This window comes from Zootermopsis nevadensis, unplaced genomic scaffold (genome assembly GCF_977971745.1).
Source record: "Zootermopsis nevadensis isolate Lab colony 2312 unplaced genomic scaffold, Znev_1.0 Znev_ptg000002l, whole genome shotgun sequence".
NCBI classification, from domain to species: domain Eukaryota; kingdom Metazoa; phylum Arthropoda; class Insecta; order Blattodea; family Termopsidae; genus Zootermopsis; species Zootermopsis nevadensis.
In genome coordinates, this window is record NW_028259134.1 from 18,066,515 (window position 1) to 18,082,776 (window position 16,262).

Genomic DNA, 16,262 nt, shown 5'->3' on the forward strand with positions numbered 1-16,262 from the left:
TTATTCATTCAGCATGCCCCATTACAAGATTGTAATATTACATACATTAATGTATAACACGTTAACAGATTGCACAATTGTAATATCGTGATTCATTGCCACGGACGATTTCTGTTTTTAATACAAATAGCTTTAATGTCTACCTTTAAACCTAAAGACTATGGAAGACTGTTAATCCAGCGTGCCGATAACGGCTAGTCAAAGTCTAAGTTCATATTTGATGAAGACAGCAATTTCTGAAATTTCAAGCCAGCATTCAAACGAAATCAGACATGTGTGGAGGAATAGTGGCAGGGAAGATTGCTTTTGTTACAGGTGGGTGGCAACTTATGCAACCAAGCGCTTATTAAATAGGAAGAGGTGTGTAATATTAAGTAATCATGCAACAGTTACAGGAGCCCCTTCCGTAAACTAAGGCTGCCTATTTCATAATTTATAGTCAGAAAACTGTTGCCAAGAATGGCGGGGAATTCGTTTAAAATCCCAAATACCGACTGGGAAGTAAATGGTGATATCATACAAAATTATTTCAGTAAGCTCCCTGTTTCCAATCATTTGATATTTTAGTTATTATTCCCAGTGTGTTTTTAGTAGCATCATATGGTGTGAGTAAAATTAATAAAATATATTTCAATCACTGTGTTATATTGTTCCATTTTGGTTTATGGTCTTATGGGTTATGCCGTACAGTCTTGTAGGTGATAATCAGCATTTCATGGTAATGCACCATTTACATTTTCACACCTTCCCAAAAGATCGAGGGAATGCATTCCTCCAAAATACTGGTAACCTTAACAGCCTTCAAGATGACACAGTCATAACCTAAAAAACCACAGTCCAAGTTTTTACCACCATGATAACCCCAAGTTTCATATAATTCCATTTTGTTCCTTTGAGGCGCCGGCAGTGGGATTGGTCGTGCTGTGTGTCAAGTACTGTCTAGGGAAGGAGCAAAGGTCATTGCTGCAGATCAGAATGCGATAGCAGCTCAAGAAACAAAAGGCCTCATCTCAGGTAAAACTGATTGAAACCTGGACAGATAGTGTTGTCCATTTGCTTCCTCTTTATGGAGCACAACTCATAATTTATATATGGATTCTTGTCTTTGGCTGATTGTGTAAAAGGGATTATGATATATACTGAAGTCCTCCATGTTATATAACTCAGTGTTATACATATCCATCTTGGGCCTTAAAATTATGCAACTGGCTTGTCACATTTGAAGATATCCCTTAATACTGTAATCTTATATGAATCATGAGCACCAGTATTTAAATATTTATATACCCTTCAGATAAAGTTGTCCCTGGGCCTAAGGACCAAGCCTTAATGATGTATGGTGGAGTGGAGGTAAAGCTACACAATTTCTTAATTTTGGAACTTTGGTAGTAGATACAGGAGAGTGGTCAGCTTCGTGCTCTGGCGGTATGGTATATGTTTATAATGTGGTGACCAGTCACTTACCATTTTTATTTACAGTGTTTTAATGTAGAGATTCTGTTCATCCACAGATGTCTGTATTTACACCAGAATTAACAAATGTAAATAAAACAGGCATTCTGTGATACATGTTTAGAGATGGTATGAATGAATAAATTGTTTTGGGGGGCTTTATAAATCAAATATTGTAATAACATGTCAGTTACACTTTTAACTTTGGAAAAAGTGTATTTATGCAGAGTCCTTTATTTCTTTCTGATGTGTTGCAGGTGTTAGGTGTAATGACCACATTTCTGTCAGTGTTGATGTGTCCATAGCAGAAAGTGTTGACATGGCTATCAGTGATGCCATCAGACATTATTCTAAGCCTCCATCAGTGGTAGTAAATTCTGCAGGAATTACTTTGGATAACTTCCTTCTTAAGATGGATGAAAAGTGGTTTCAGAAAGTTATAGATGTCAATTTGAAGGTAGGTTATTCTTTTAGACATATATTTATGCAATCAACAGCCTGAATTTCAGAAACTAACAGAATAAGTAGCATTTGTTATGATATTAATTTTCTTTCTTTCTGTAGGGTACTTTCCTGGTGGTTCAAGCTGCAGTGAAAGCTATGATAGATGCAAAGGTATATGGAGGTTCTGTTATAAATATAGCAAGCATTGTTGGGAAAACTGGCAACATTGGTCAGTGTAACTATTCTGCAAGCAAAGCTGGTGTAGAAGCTTTTACCAAGACAGCCGCCAAGGAGTTTGGACAGTGAGTGTTTGATCTACGTGGTTTGAATTTTGATGGTTAGTTGTTTGGTGCTGAATGAGGTGGGAGAATGATTATGCATGTGTTAGAAAGTGATTACACAGCCAGATTCATGAAACAGTATTGGACTGTTTATCTAACAAGCTTGTGACCTAATGCAAAGAATTTCAGAGCCTTATATTCTTATTACCTTTGGTTCAAGACAGTGGAGCATCATTGACCATTGAGAATGTTGAATATTAAGGGTCATTAGGATTGTCTTGGGTTTTCACAGCACAGTAGTTTACTTTTTAACCATTTTTGTATTTACTTATTTATTTCATATATTTTAGTTTTCTTTTTTGAAAAATGAGGTTAAAGCTACTCACTGTATTCTAAATGAAATTTGGAAGCAATGAAAATCGGATATTCTGACATTAGTCTTCACATGTGTATATATAATGAAATTATAGTTCACAGTGAAAGTTTTAGTTTCTAGGTATGTCTGTCAATTTAATGTCATAGATTTGGTATCCGATGCAATGCTGTAGTGCCTGGCTTCATCAAGAGCCCAATGACTGACAGTGTCCCAGAAAAAGTAATACAGAAAATAATCCCATTCATAGCAGTGGGCCGTATGGGCAAGCCAGAAGGTGAGTTACCACGTTTCACATGGAGTAAAATTAAATATCTCTTGCTGCCAGTGATGTCACCCAGTGGTTTGGTAGAACCTACTATTAAACGTTTTGTAAAATGCAAAATAATTACAAAATTTTAAAAACCAAAACTTAAAATGAAAGTGGAACAGTAATACTTGTTATCACTTTTTGTTATTTGAATTGCAGAAGTAGCTGAAGTCATCGCCTTTCTGGCTTCAGACAGAAGTTCATATGTGAATGGAGCATCTATTGAAGTTACTGGAGGGTAATAAATCTTCAGGTTTTGTGCCCATTTGAAATAGGATTATGAGTATTCTGAAATAATTGCACAGTGAAGCCCAACTTGTGCTACACTGCAACTACCGATGCAACAGATGTGCTTCCTAATGATTTTGTAAGTGTGTGACAATGGTTGGTTTTTATACCACAGTGATGTTGGGAGTTATTTTATAATTTAAATCCATTCACTGTTATCAAATTATATATAGCTTAATTTTAATAAACCATCAAACATGATTGTTCACTTATTCTTGTACATCATGTTGTTTCTTCATATTTCTTGTATTATTTAAATTACATAGACAGCTTTTAATTTTATTTTCCATAAGAAATTGTTGTTTTTTCTTACATCTTTTCAGTGTCTTAACTGATCAGCCTGGTAATTTCCCCATATAAAGCATTAATGTGTTCTATGTTGTGTCCTTAAATTTAGAATGAGATTGCCTTAATGTATATTGGACCCTCTGTTACAATATATATTGTGCCTGAAGCTGCGTTTCCTTTCAACTGATTTTCTCAGTTTGAGACCACATCAGGAGTTGGACATGGAAGTGTGTTATTACCAATGTTGTTTAATGTTATAAGAAAATGTATTTGTGTGCATACACACACAGATGCATATAAACATACATATATATTTTGTTAAGAAGCATACTGTCATATCAGTAATAAAAATGTATATGACAATAAACACAGTTAACTCCGATCACTTCTTGCGTTTCAATTTTCTGGCATTAGCATGAGCTTTGTAATGTGTCTTCCTTCGCTCCTCAATGATCTCTTTGTATCGCCTTTTGTTGTACCTCTTGAACTCTGAATCTGCCAAAAGCTCTTCAACTATGGTTCTCTTCCTTTCCTTATTGGGTACCCTGCTATGGTAGAAATCTACTGGGCTGTCAATAACTTTACCAACCTGTAAATAATAAGTTTCTTTTAGAAAATAAAGAAATTTCATTTAGATGACCCTTCTGGGATGTTTTGCCATGTAGTGTTGTTGAAATGGACCAAATTTTCAGAGGTGCTTACTGCTTCCATCATTGCCCTACACAAATTAATTAATAAATTAAAAGACTGTACTTTGCACTGTACAGTGTGATACAAAAAGGGTACGAACTGTCAAAAACCCACTGCTGTTTTAATTAATGGTCGAGTCTGAATGAGTTTAGAACAGGAACTATTCCAACCAATCAAGCTATTAAAAATCATTGTAACAACTTGCACTTGACATGCAGCAAGCTTGATTAATTCATTGTCACTTTAACCACCAAGCATACTTACCTGAAAATATTTAGGCAAAACTGTGAGGTCATTCTTCTTGTAAAAATGTTTTGGATCAAGTACAGATCGCATTTGTAGAATCTCCAAGTCACTTTTCACTTCATCAGTCACTTCTGTAGCTGGCATGTTGAACCAGTTGCTCCCTTTTGTACGCTCTCTTTCTTTCTGTAAAAATAAATAATGTAGCGTGTTCCAGAATATCATATCATGAAAGCACATGACAATGACAACATTTTTGCTATGCAGACCTTTCTTTTCTTTTGCATTATTCTGTCACTTTCTTGGTATGCTGGAACAGATTCCAGTTTTTCAAAGCCTGGTGTAATGACAGTCTTCTTCAGGACTTCATCAATTTTTGTGAACTTTAGTGGCTCCTTGTATACTGATTTCCCTTTCCTGCCAGTTAATTGAATGTCCAGGTATGATTCATTTATATTGTAATTCTCCATATCCTTTTTGGAACTGAAAATAAACATCCATTAATATTTTACTTTCTCAAAGAGTCACATGTATGGAGCAAATACATACAGAAACTAGACTGGAAAATGCCAAGGGAGAAGACAAATGATAAGACTTCACTGTGGAGCCAACATGATACAATAGGCAATGACCATCTCCTTCCACATCTTTCCTAACTTCCTTGTGTATTTAAATACATGGCATCATGTACCCCAATCACTGAGTGCGATTTGAGAAGATAAAAGTAAAATGTACCTTTCTTAACTACATCTTACCTAGAATTTTTTACTGTATCTCGTCTGTTAATCACCACTGGAAATTTCGGCATAGGTAATTCTGAAAAAAAAAAAAAAAAGAATCTGGTGAGATGATGTAGTGACATATGTGGAGACTGACACTAGAGTAGGGAACGCCAGCAACAGACGGGGTGTACGTGCATTCCAGTAAGGCCATACCGCGCCTCCAGCACAGCCGCTAAATATCATTGCAAATAAAAATGCAAATCTGCATTATCTTCTTTCTCCAACCCATGTGGCTCGAAAGTTCAAACTAATGAGAGTAGGTCAATGTTCACATAGCTAAAGATTTCCAAATTTACTGTATTAGGTATGCCATTATTTATGCCACTAAAGAATGTAACGTTAGTTTCGAAAACTAAGGTGATTCCTTGCCTAAATATACAATGTTGATACAATTCACCTGTACATTAGGTTAATACCACCATTCCTATACTCATATACACCGGAATACGCGTTGTAGTTGTCACCTGTTCAAAAATGTCCGTAACAATGCTACCAGTATAACTGTGCCCTGGAGAAACTTGTGTGTCAAGTTGGTAAGCCCTGATGGTGTAGGCTGTCCATGGCCACAGATGATACACCATGGTAGCAACTGTGATTAGCGTAGTTTGATTGTGTATCTGTATTAGTTACGTTCTCCATGGAGCCCAAATTGCCCTGAGAAGCCAGAAGTCGCGAAGTCACTCAAGATATTCCCAAAATTTTATGGAACCCGGAGGTTAATTACCGTGTTCTCAAGAGTCCGTCACCGGTTCCTGTCCTGAGCCAGATGAATCCAGTTTATACCACCCCATCCTATTTCTCTGAGATACTTTTTAATATTATCCTCCCACCTACGTCTAGGTCTTCCTAGTGGTATCTTTTCTTCTGATTTACGCATTAGAACTTTGTTTGCATTCCTCTTTTCTCCCATGCAGGCTACATGCCCTGTCCATTTCATCTTCCTTCACTTGATCATTTTAATCATACTTTGTGAGGAATACAATTTATGAAACTTCTCATTATATGACTTTCTCCAGCCTCCTAGTATTTCACCCCTCTTGGGTTGAAATATTCTCCTCAGCACCTAGTTCTCAAACATCTTCAGCCTAAATTCCTCCCTCAGTGTCAGAGTATCTGTATTAAAATATTTTAACTTGAGTATGTATATTTATGGCAAGGAGTTATGAAAACTGAGCAAAAGAATTAGAATTTATATATGTTGTGGGATATTTCTTCATGCCATTTGTGCTTTGTCAGAAGCAGATTTTAAGTCACATTCAATTAAATATTGAATAGTTGGGAAAGTGAGTGACAAATATTAACCATAGAACAAATGTGCATGCACACACACACACAATGTACACACCAGACAGGATGTTACAGAACAAGATTACTCAACTAAAAATTAATTAAGATGGCAAGGATCTTTCAATACTAATTTTAATTAACCAAACCAAGTGAAAGTATTGTATGAAGCAAATAATTAACTCTCTCGATAAAAAACTTGTTTCATATTTGGTAAAAATAATATCTCATAAAATAGCATCTGCTGAAGTAGCATCAAATTACATCAATATTACTGGAATAAGATTAATTCCTAGAAATTGTTAATACTTTCAGCAATATTTGCTACCAGTTTGCTGAAAATGTATCTAAGCTGATGGAAGTGATATTGACTTGTTCCTGTACCTGTCTATAAAAGCATTTCTATAGAAATTTTTGGGAACACCTAAGTGTTGATGAATGAATTGTAAGTCACCACATATATCTGTCATTAATTACAGAAACTTTTAGAAACTAGTTCTTCAGTTCATGACAACTTCTTACACTGATTTCACTCAATTATATGAAGAATGGAATGCAAATATATATTTTTAACTCCTATCCAGAAAGTGGCACTACTTGCAATAACATTATAAACATATGAACGGTTTATGCTACCTGTACCTCTGCCTGTGTTGTGGATGCAGACTTCTGTATTATAAGTTTGGTGTCAATGAAAAGAGATCCCTTGGTTGGTTGATTTCATCACTGTCACACTATGGTAAATAGCCTTACATATAAAAAATCAGAAATTTAAACTTCAATTCTTACAACTGAATGCTGACATAAAGTGTTTTCCATCCTGTTTCATATTGGGATTGAAATCTTGGACCTGATATCGGCTATCCTGACAGATGGCTTTCGTGCTTTTCCTCAGCCCTTCCACAGTATTTTGTTGGCCTTATATTAAATAGGCCAAGATCGCTTCCTTCTACATCCTTTATAATTAAATATACACTGATCATTCTGTCATTTAACTCAACATTTTCTGAACAATTAAAAGAACTTATTAAAAAAATGAATAAATATCTTAAACTTCATAGGGACATTTTACAACCAGTGCAGTAAGCGAAGCATCTGGTGGTGGAATAAGTGTGTTGGCAACACTGCTCGACCTGTTCTGCAGCTATCGTATGTTGCTCCCAGTCGTTCTTACGCTGCTTGGGCGGTCGGTTGGGTTTGTAAATGACGGCCTCACAGCATGTTGCAAATATGCAAGAATATTCAGTCACGTGAATTTGCATGTGTGAATTTGTCGTTGAATTTGTGATCTCAGTTGAGTGTCTCGTTCATGTGCAGTGACGTGCGTTGAATAAAAATGTGCGAGTGCCCGAGAGTCCTCCACACACCCCAACCCCCTACTGTCCCGTGATTTTTGTTGTGACATGTTATTTAATAACAATAATAATGAACTGCGACATTTTAAATTGTAAATCTTAATGGTGACAATGCGCTTATAAACTATTATGGGTTGTGGACAAAGTAAGATTGGAATTATTTACCCTAGGAAATCAAAAAGTAAAAGTGGAAGTAGACGATCCGGTAAGTGGCAGTCTGTAATAACATTCATAACCTGTGTTTAAGTCCAGTTGCTATCACACCTGTTCATATTCGCTTGTCAGCGGTCTGAAATGACTCATGCCGGTTTATCATATAGCAAACTAATCGAGTGCGAATTTTTCTAACACTGTTGTCAGCAGCATGTCCCTTGAAGCTTTATCTTTGCAACTTTTGTGCATGGGTTCTTAGCCTGTGGCCCGCCGATGCGTTTTGTGCTGCCCACTAAATTTTTGTACTGTATCATTCTGTATAATGAAAAACTAGTTACAAAAATTTAAACATTAAATTTAAGTTGATAATTAATGAAAGTAAGTATACATTTGTAAAGGCAAATAACGAGTAGACCTAATATGTGAATCTGTTTGAGATAATAAGTTAGTTGCAACTTTAACTAGTTGCCATGAAAGTTGAGTACTTGGTCATCATTTATAACCTGGTGGCCTGCAAGTCGATAAGAAAGAGTGAGTGAGAACCCAGTTTTTAAAAAAGCGTGAATAACGCAAGAAGGCAATTTCAAGTAACTCATACAGGAAACTGAAGGCAAGGAATATCTTAACCAGCTGAACTATTGCTGGCTTCATGGAGTTGATGTTGGGGTGGTGTAGACGAATTTGGCTTCGATGAGCGTCAGTCCATTATGTTTTACGTAAAACGTGAATCAGACTGAGTCAAATTCCACAGAGATGGGTGATAATATGAGTGGCATATTATGTATAATAACAGGCGTGTATATCTTTTAGATGTGTACTTTGTTACAAATAGAAATATTACTGCATTTAGTGAACAAACATTGAGACAAGGCGGAAAGTAAGATTGCAAAGAAGGTTTTGGAAATCCAAACTGGAATAGGCCACCCCTTCTCATTCGCGTCTTTCACTTACCAATCGTCATGGTGAAGTTCATGGGTTCAATTATAGGCCCTGAGGGTTTTCTTTGTCTGGGCCTTCTTGAGTGCCTCTAGGCAATAACATGCATCAGATGGTTACACTAAAAGACCGTTTGGGGAAAATGGTTCTGATGTCATATCAGAACCCTGATGATAGGGACGGAGATGGTTTCTAAAACGTTGGCCTCTTCGTGTAACCATTTGACGCGGCTGATTGCCCGAGAAGATTTTCTTGAGTTTAGTCGCTACTAAAGCTTCAAATGATGTACCCTAAAATAGACTATGACAGCTTCCTTCCACACCCTTTGGGCATTGCAGGCTTAGTACCACGAAAGATACACAGCAGAGTGCACATCTGCTCGGGATTCGAAACCACGGCCTAGGTATTCGGCTTTAATTGCCATGCCAACACCTTCAGCTAAAGTATTATTTTTTGTGGAATGGCAGTGTACTACGTAGGCCGATGATTTAATTCAACTTCGTAATATGCTTTATGGCCTTCGATTGAAAACTAATTCTAGATGGACGGACACCTGTGTGTGTGTTGGTGAATCCAGTGAGCGATACAGTAGCACCTGTTTGCTTTGCCGGGTTTGTGTGCCTGTAAGCACAGAATATTACCGCCGTGACTAAATTGATTTTTATTCAGTTTGATACTGTAGGCTTTTTAAAGATAATGATTTAGTTTTGGTATTTTGGAAAATTGCTCTCTTCTTCCTCCACAGAACAGAGTCCTTCCTTAGAAGCCTGGCAAGTTAATAGTCTATTCGTTCAGTTTTTCAAGAAATTATCCTCGTTTCAGTCATTTCATGTTTCGGTAAAGAAATTCTTAGTTCATTGACTTCTAAATTAGTGAGTGTTACAACGAATCTTCGATAAATACTGTCTGAAGGTACTGGCTGGATTCAGCTGACTCAGGATAAGGTAAGGTCCTTTGCATTTGATGAACCTTCTGCATCTATAATAGCAATGAATTTTATTAGATGAATAATTATTAAATGCCTGATGAAGGATCTTGTCGTACGTGTCTCGTCAGTAATTGAGCAGCCATTTAATTGATCAGGTAGTTAATCGGTTGGTTGATTTAGAAGCCTGTTTATTTTTGCCTTATTATTTTTAATTGTAGGTAATTAAGGTATCAACAAAAGTTAAGTAATATTGCTTTCTGGACTGTAGTCTGGTAGAAGTTTGCGGCTTTTTAGAGGTGTTTGGTACCCTGATGATGGAAGCAGCAAGTACCTCAGGAACGTCGGTAAACTTCTACCAGACTACGCGGCGTAACAGCCCAGAACACAGCCGTGAGAACCTCAAATGTCACTCAGGTGAGTCACCCTGTTAATTGAATTGGTGTGTCAGTTTAAATGCAGTATATCAGAATGAAAAGCACTGTATTAGCCCATGGAATCAAACCATAGCTCGAAGCAGCATGAGATGCTGTCTTTGACCTTTGTAATCTCAGAGAGATTGAATTAAGACATCGCTCGAGCCTTTTGACTTCGGTAAGCTTCTACACAAACGGACGTTGTTCTCGTTATCAGGTAGCACTTATTGCTCTCAGCTGTTTTCTTTTATGAAGAATACTGACTCACCACACCTTTCTGAAGGGTGACTGCCCTCACTGAAGCCCGCGTTTTGTGAACCTGGTTTTGGTAACGTGTCTCGGGATCGTTGTTCGTGTTAATCTGCCATCGAGTCGGGTAGTCAGCTGAAAAGTCAGTACCCGTCAATGTCACTGTTGTGGCAGTCACCTTCGGCCCTGAAATTATGGCAGTATTTTCCTTCGAAACGTTGGTATAAGTCAACTATTTAGTCAGTCTTTTAAAGCCCAATGGTAACTATATGTGCCACCTGATTTAACTTTCAGTAGCTCTGCGTTTTCCTCACGTAGTTTATCATTGGGTTCGCATGATTCTCTGAAAAAACAGCGATTATGTTCATAAACAGCTTTAACAAGCCCATTTTTGTAATTAAGACACGATGTGTTCTCTTTGAGGTAGGAATTGATTTTTCTAATATAATTTAAATTAACTTCTATTTAAGTGTGTTAATCAATTGGCCATTCTATAAATTCATCATCTAGTGTTCTGGTAGGAAACAGTCGACCAGAATGTTAATCGGTCACTCAGTCACCCATCAGCCGATCGATTAATTATCCAGATGGTAATTAATAAAATTTTATCGGTCCAGCAGCGCGTTACTTGGTTAAAATCTGCCGACGTTTCGATGGTCATTTCTGCCCTCGTTTTGAAATCTAGCCTTGCAAACGAGGCTGCTGGCCCGAGAAGATTTTATTAATGATATCCGCCGTGAAAGCTTCACGTCACACAACAGCCAGATGGTAAGTTAGTCAGCCGTTTAGTCACTTATTTGCATATAACATTAGAATAGTGTCTTCAGTGGCCTTATATTTTACAGAACAGCAAAACGTTAAGTCAACAGAAATGACTGAAGTACAGGGATGTAAAGTTATACTTGTAGGTTTTATAGCGGGGCAAGAACGAATGCTGCCCTGACACCAACCATTTATTCTGTTTCTTTGGATTAATTTAAGACCCAGTATTAACATCTGCAGTTATGTTCGTGGCAAGTTGTAAGTACGAGGGTCGCTCATTAAGTAATGCCCCACATTTTTTTTCTCAGCCAATAATGAAGATAGAAAAGTGTACTTTTACATGCTTGAGATTTGATGTTTCCCGCGTTCGTGTACGGAGTTTCAAATGATTCCAACCGATAGCGGAGCTGTAGTGAACTGTTAAAATGGCGTCTGTGAACGACTCTCGTTACAAGCAACGAGCTGTAATTGAATTCCTTGTTGCTGAAAAAGAAACGGTGGTGAACATTCATAAACGTTTGTGTGCTGTGTATGGAAGCTGTGCAGTCGATAGGAGCACCGTTGGTCGCTGGGCTAAGAGAGTTAAAGCTTCAGGAAGTGAAGAAACCGAGCTCCGTGATCTGCCGCGCTCTGGGCGTCCTGCCACAGCCACCACTCCAGACATGTTGAACCGCGCGGATGCCATTATTCGTGAGGATCGGCGCATCACAACTCGACAATTGGCCCAACAGCTTTCAGTCAGCAATGGAAGTGTGATTGCAATTATCCAGGCTCTCGCATATTCGAAGGTGTGCGCAAGATGGGTTCCACGAAGTCTCACAGCAGACCACAGGATTCAAAGGAAAACGATTTCTTCTGAATTGTTGGAGCGTTTTGATGCTGAGGGAGAGGTCTTTCTGTCCCGGATCATTACAGGTGACGAAACCTGGATACACCACTTTGAGCCAGAGACAAAAAGGCAGTCAATGGAGTGGCATCATCCTCAATCACCGAGAAAGAAGAAATTCAAGACAACTCCCTCCGCCGGAAAAGTCATGATGACTGTCTTTTGGGACAGTGATGGGGTCATTCTTGTGGATGTGATGCCAAGAGGTGCGACCATCAATTCAGACGCGTACATCAGGACCCTGAAAACCCTCAAGAAGCGTTTTCGACGAGTTCGGCCTCACAAGCATCCAGCAGAAATTTTGCTCCTGCACGACAATGCACGCCCTCACACAAGTCTGAGAACCCGGGAAGAAATCACCAAATTGGGTTGGACGGTGCTACCCCATCCACCCTACAGTCCAGATCTGGCACCCTCCGACTTCCATCTCTTTGGGCCACTTAAAGATGCTATCCGCGGAACAAGATTTGAAGATGACGAGAGCGTGATTCAAGCAGTGAGGATATGGCTACGTGCACAGGACAAGAGCTGGTACCGGCAAGGCATGCATGCACTTGTTCCACGCTGGCGTAAAACCGTACAAGTTGATGGGGACTATGTGGAAAAATAGTATGTGTAAAGGAAACATTGATTTATATTGTCACTAAATTTGAGCCATTTTGAATAAATATGTTCTGAGGAAAAAAATGTGGGGCATTACTTAATGAGCGACCCTCGTATAAAGAAGAAAACGATTAGCTGGATATTACTGGGCTGGAGGGACTGAGTAAAACTATGAGAAGCTCAGGGCAGCAAGATCGGGAATTTAACCGGTTATCTTCGGAATGTGTGTCACGGGCTTTGTAGCTGTGCTAACCATTTTGTGCTCTCAGATATTTTATATTTTGTTACACGCGTTCTGCTTCGCACTTGGTTTTCGCTTTTGTTCTCCCAAAGCAAGAGAGAATTTTTTTTTAAATTGATGTTTTATTTGTCGTTGAGGTTATGTGTAGTTAATTTCGTGTCATAGTTTCATCGCTGGTTCCTTGTCATCTAAGCCAACTGCTTTTTTTGTCCTTAACCAGCGAAGAAGGGTTTGTTAATTGCGTCAGCTGCTTACCGGACACAAACCCGGAACCTAACATTTCTGTGTGTGTGTGTGTGTGCTCGTAACTCGCTGCTTCTTTTTATTAAAAACTGAACACCGAGAGTCCTCGTGCATTCGGTAAGAATTACAGCTTAGAAGTTGGTGCCTCCGGGGATTTTCAGATGGAAAATAAATTCGTACCCTGTGAAAAAGAACCGAAAGGCAGATTATGAACGTATGGGGAAATAAAGGTTAGCCTCACTCATTCCTCGTTGTAATGTCTGATGTTCAGAGCGCCTTTTTGAAGAATATGAAACTAAATCATTCACTTTTAAATGACAAAATATAGTTACAGTCATCAAATGGAACAATGAAAATTAACTCAGGAAGGGGATCCCCCAGTTTAACGCTGATTTTATGGAACGTCCTTGGTTTACGCGACATTTTGTGGGGAGAATGCATTTACCACATACAAAGAGAGAAACCTGTGTACCTCGTAAAGTTATCATGGTATTTGCAGTTCTGTTATTTATGAATGCTACGGAAATTTCCATACGAACGGACTGACATTCCAGAGGCTTCATTTGCACTCTGAGTAATTAGATATAGAGCAAATTTGTGACGATGAATTTTGAAGTGTTCCCTCGTGACGCTTCAGCTGACTGCATTGACAATAAACAATCAAGCTCACTATCATCAAAACCTTATTGTGTTTTCTCCTACTAAAAGCGAAGTTGTTTGTAGTAACGAAATAAACTTTGCCTTTTTATAGTGGATCTGTAGCGAGGAAGAGTGACGTGGAGTTATTTACATAATTAACTAGGAGCTCATTAATTTATTCTAATTGCTAGATATTATCAATATCATCAAATCAATGAGTATGAAATGGGCGGGTCGCTGTTGTGAGATGCAAGAATTGCATTTAAAAAAACATTATTCCGAAATTATTATGGGAGGAGACCGTTTGCGAGATATAGACGTTGAAGGGAGGTTAATGTAAAACTGATCTTAAAGACATTTGGTGTAACGGGGAATTTCTTGACTATCTGAACGTGTTGTTAGCTTCTCAACATGGGCTCTGCTCCATGCAGTTATATAATTGGACAGTAGATACCATTGTTAGAACGCATTGGGTCCAAGGGTTCTCACTGTTGGATCACATAATTGCGTAACACTTATCTGGGATCACATTAATGAAAGAATGACCTAAGACGCAACAGTGCAATAGATGCGACAACGATCTACGCCATGTGGCATGAGAACAGCTTTGGAATGTCAGTGTACTCCAAAGAGGACACCTTTGCAATCTTGTTCTTTATTTTCTCATGTCTTCTTACAGAATGCTGCGATAGTGTCTCAGCATAGAAAAAGAGCTTTGTTATCTATTTCCGCCAGCTATTGTGTGTTTGAGTAATGCAAGAAGTCGGTTAAGTTATTGTGCACTCACCGAGCCGTGTTTTTTACGTAGCGCCTGAAAAAATGTCGTTGTCTACTAAGACTTTGAAGTTCGAAGGAGTTGAATGCAAGAATGGGCACATACTTTATGCATCGAATTATGATGTTATTGTATTGCAGAATTTGGGTCTGTAGATTTTGTGTTTTTGTAGATCTGTCATCGAAAATCGACGCTTGTAACATTCTGTATTTTGTCAGAAAGTTCTTTTTAACGTTTTCCTTCCGGTAAATGCTGGTTATTTTTCCTTCTGATTTTCTTCTTCACTGGTTAGACTAGTCTCAGAACGTTTGTGGATTGTATTATTTTAAGTGTTTTTATCTCTGTTCTCTTATTTACCTTTCTCTTATCCGTTTAGGCAACACGTTATTGTTAGCCGTGTTAAGTATCACGTATGATCTTGGAATCTTAGCTGACAATGGTTGTAGAATTATGTCTGAGAGAATTTCAACTGAACATTGCGATGTAGCATTTAGCAATATACTTTGTATCCTGGTGGCCCCAGGTTCGAATCTCCTCCCGGATATGAAGTATTTACGTTTCTATAATTGCCCTCAGTGTGGCCATACAGCTACTCCATACGTACTTAAAATAGGGCATGACCGCTGCCTGGCATGATAATTTCAACTTTCACAGTGTCCTGATGACTTTATAAAGATTTTTTGAGATTTGACTCTACACCCGTATGTGGATGAACGTTTGTCTTTATAATTTTTATTTTGATATCGGTCGTAACGGTTGGTATCGAACGCGATGCTTTTGTGTAGCGTACCAGGCCTGCAGTCTAAACATCTCATATCTGTGATTATAAGACGATAAGTCATAAGAAAACGGGAGTCGAACCAACTACCGAATGTTGCCTGTACTCTGTATAGTTTCCATTTGACACTGAAATTTTTTCTATTAATAAGGCCCCATTAAAGAAATTAGGAAAGACGCAGAATTGTTTTACAGTCGGCTTCTTCAGTGCAAAAACCAAAGGAAATAATGGCGACGGGTGTAATCCCTGTATCAGAAGGTAAAGATAAATATGACTGTCGCAGGTTTGGATTCTCTTGCAGGGTGGATAAGAGGGATTTTGAAAATCCCCCCTCCACTCCCACCCTCCTCCCCCATCATGACGTAAAGGGTAGTAACCCGAGCGGAAGAATTTCGCAATGTGGACGTCTGGAAACCAAGCTTTCATCTGCTATAAAAAGACTTGCATCCTCCGTGCTTGGCTGCAAACATGCCCCAACTTTGTGCCTGTTTATATTAGCTATTTTAATATTCAGAGCATTACCGCCCGTTCTTTAAGTTGTCATTTCTAATTCAGTCCACGCTTATGCCTTGTTTCTGTTATCTGTGGCAGTTTCATTGAACTTTATTGCTAATTTTTCACGTCGTTTTTCTTTGCCATTTAATATTGAATCTTAGTAGTTGCAGACCGAAAGAAAAATGAAACATTTGGAGATTGAAAGCAAAAGACAAAAACAAAATTATAGCTAAAATGAAATTTACGAGACCTATGAAATAAACTTTTATTGTCTAAGACGTTAAAAGAAGTAAAAAAAAAAAATCAGTGGCGTGTTGACAGAATGCAAAACGTCAAACTTCCTAAACTGTTAAAACATTAAAATCCACGTC

At 38.2% G+C, this 16,262-nt stretch overlaps 3 protein-coding genes across 5 annotated transcripts in view; 2 read left to right on the plus strand and 1 right to left on the minus strand.

The window, feature by feature from the left end:
* Positions 1–15: 15 nt before the first annotated feature.
* On the plus strand, positions 16–3,821 carry LOC110831560 (estradiol 17-beta-dehydrogenase 8). 2 transcript variants are annotated; one of them, XM_022067713.2, is made up of 6 exons: positions 16–315; positions 898–1,014; positions 1,710–1,909; positions 2,017–2,198; positions 2,700–2,827; positions 3,020–3,821. In XM_022067713.2, the coding sequence occupies exons 1-6, from the start codon at positions 273–275 to the stop codon at positions 3,100–3,102; spliced, it is 753 nt and encodes a 250-aa protein (XP_021923405.1). In that variant the 5' UTR covers positions 16–272; the 3' UTR covers positions 3,103–3,821. The 2 variants fall into 2 exon arrangements, with proteins under 2 accessions (XP_021923405.1, XP_021923404.1); XM_022067712.2 differs by lacking the exon at positions 16–315 and adding an exon at positions 332–532.
* On the minus strand, positions 3,728–5,665 carry LOC110831561 (deoxynucleotidyltransferase terminal-interacting protein 2). 2 transcript variants are annotated; one of them, XM_022067715.2, is made up of 5 exons: positions 5,549–5,665; positions 5,125–5,185; positions 4,639–4,852; positions 4,391–4,555; positions 3,728–4,025 (listed from the first exon to the last, which is right to left on the minus strand). In XM_022067715.2, the coding sequence occupies exons 2-5, from the start codon at positions 5,175–5,177 to the stop codon at positions 3,819–3,821; spliced, it is 639 nt and encodes a 212-aa protein (XP_021923407.1). In that variant the 5' UTR covers positions 5,178–5,185; positions 5,549–5,665; the 3' UTR covers positions 3,728–3,818. The 2 variants fall into 2 exon arrangements, with proteins under 2 accessions (XP_021923407.1, XP_021923406.1); XM_022067714.2 differs by having other exon boundaries at positions 5,521–5,653.
* Positions 5,666–7,606: 1,941 nt separating this feature from the next.
* The window catches only part of LOC110831564 (target of wingless), a 76,517-nt gene continuing 67,861 nt past the window's right edge, over positions 7,607–16,262 (plus strand). Inside the window, exon 1 of the mRNA XM_022067718.2 lies at positions 7,607–7,995. Within this exon, the coding sequence (XP_021923410.2) occupies positions 7,920–7,995 (76 nt within the window). The 5' untranslated portion in view covers positions 7,607–7,919. The remainder of the gene's footprint in view (positions 7,996–16,262) is intronic.

What these genes read in the sequence shown, in the direction of transcription:
- LOC110831561 (XM_022067715.2), bottom strand. Translation starts at nt 5,177, where the DNA reads ATGCCGAAATTTCCAGTGGTGATTAACAGACGAGATACAGTAAAAAAT. An exon ending in GATACAGTAAAAAATTCTAG is followed by an intron (nt 4,853 to 5,124) that starts GTAAGATGTAGT and finishes GTTTATTTTCAG; the next exon opens with TTCCAAAAAGGATATGGAGA. An exon ending in TTTTGCCTAAATATTTTCAG is followed by an intron (nt 4,026 to 4,390) that starts GTAAGTATGCTT and finishes TATTATTTACAG; the next exon opens with GTTGGTAAAGTTATTGACAG.
- LOC110831560 (XM_022067712.2), top strand. Translation starts at nt 460, where the DNA reads ATGGCGGGGAATTCGTTTAAAATCCCAAATACCGACTGGGAAGTAAAT. An exon ending in TTATAGATGTCAATTTGAAG is followed by an intron (nt 1,910 to 2,016) that starts GTAGGTTATTCT and finishes TTCTTTCTGTAG; the next exon opens with GGTACTTTCCTGGTGGTTCA. An exon ending in CCGTATGGGCAAGCCAGAAG is followed by an intron (nt 2,828 to 3,019) that starts GTGAGTTACCAC and finishes TTTGAATTGCAG; the next exon opens with AAGTAGCTGAAGTCATCGCC.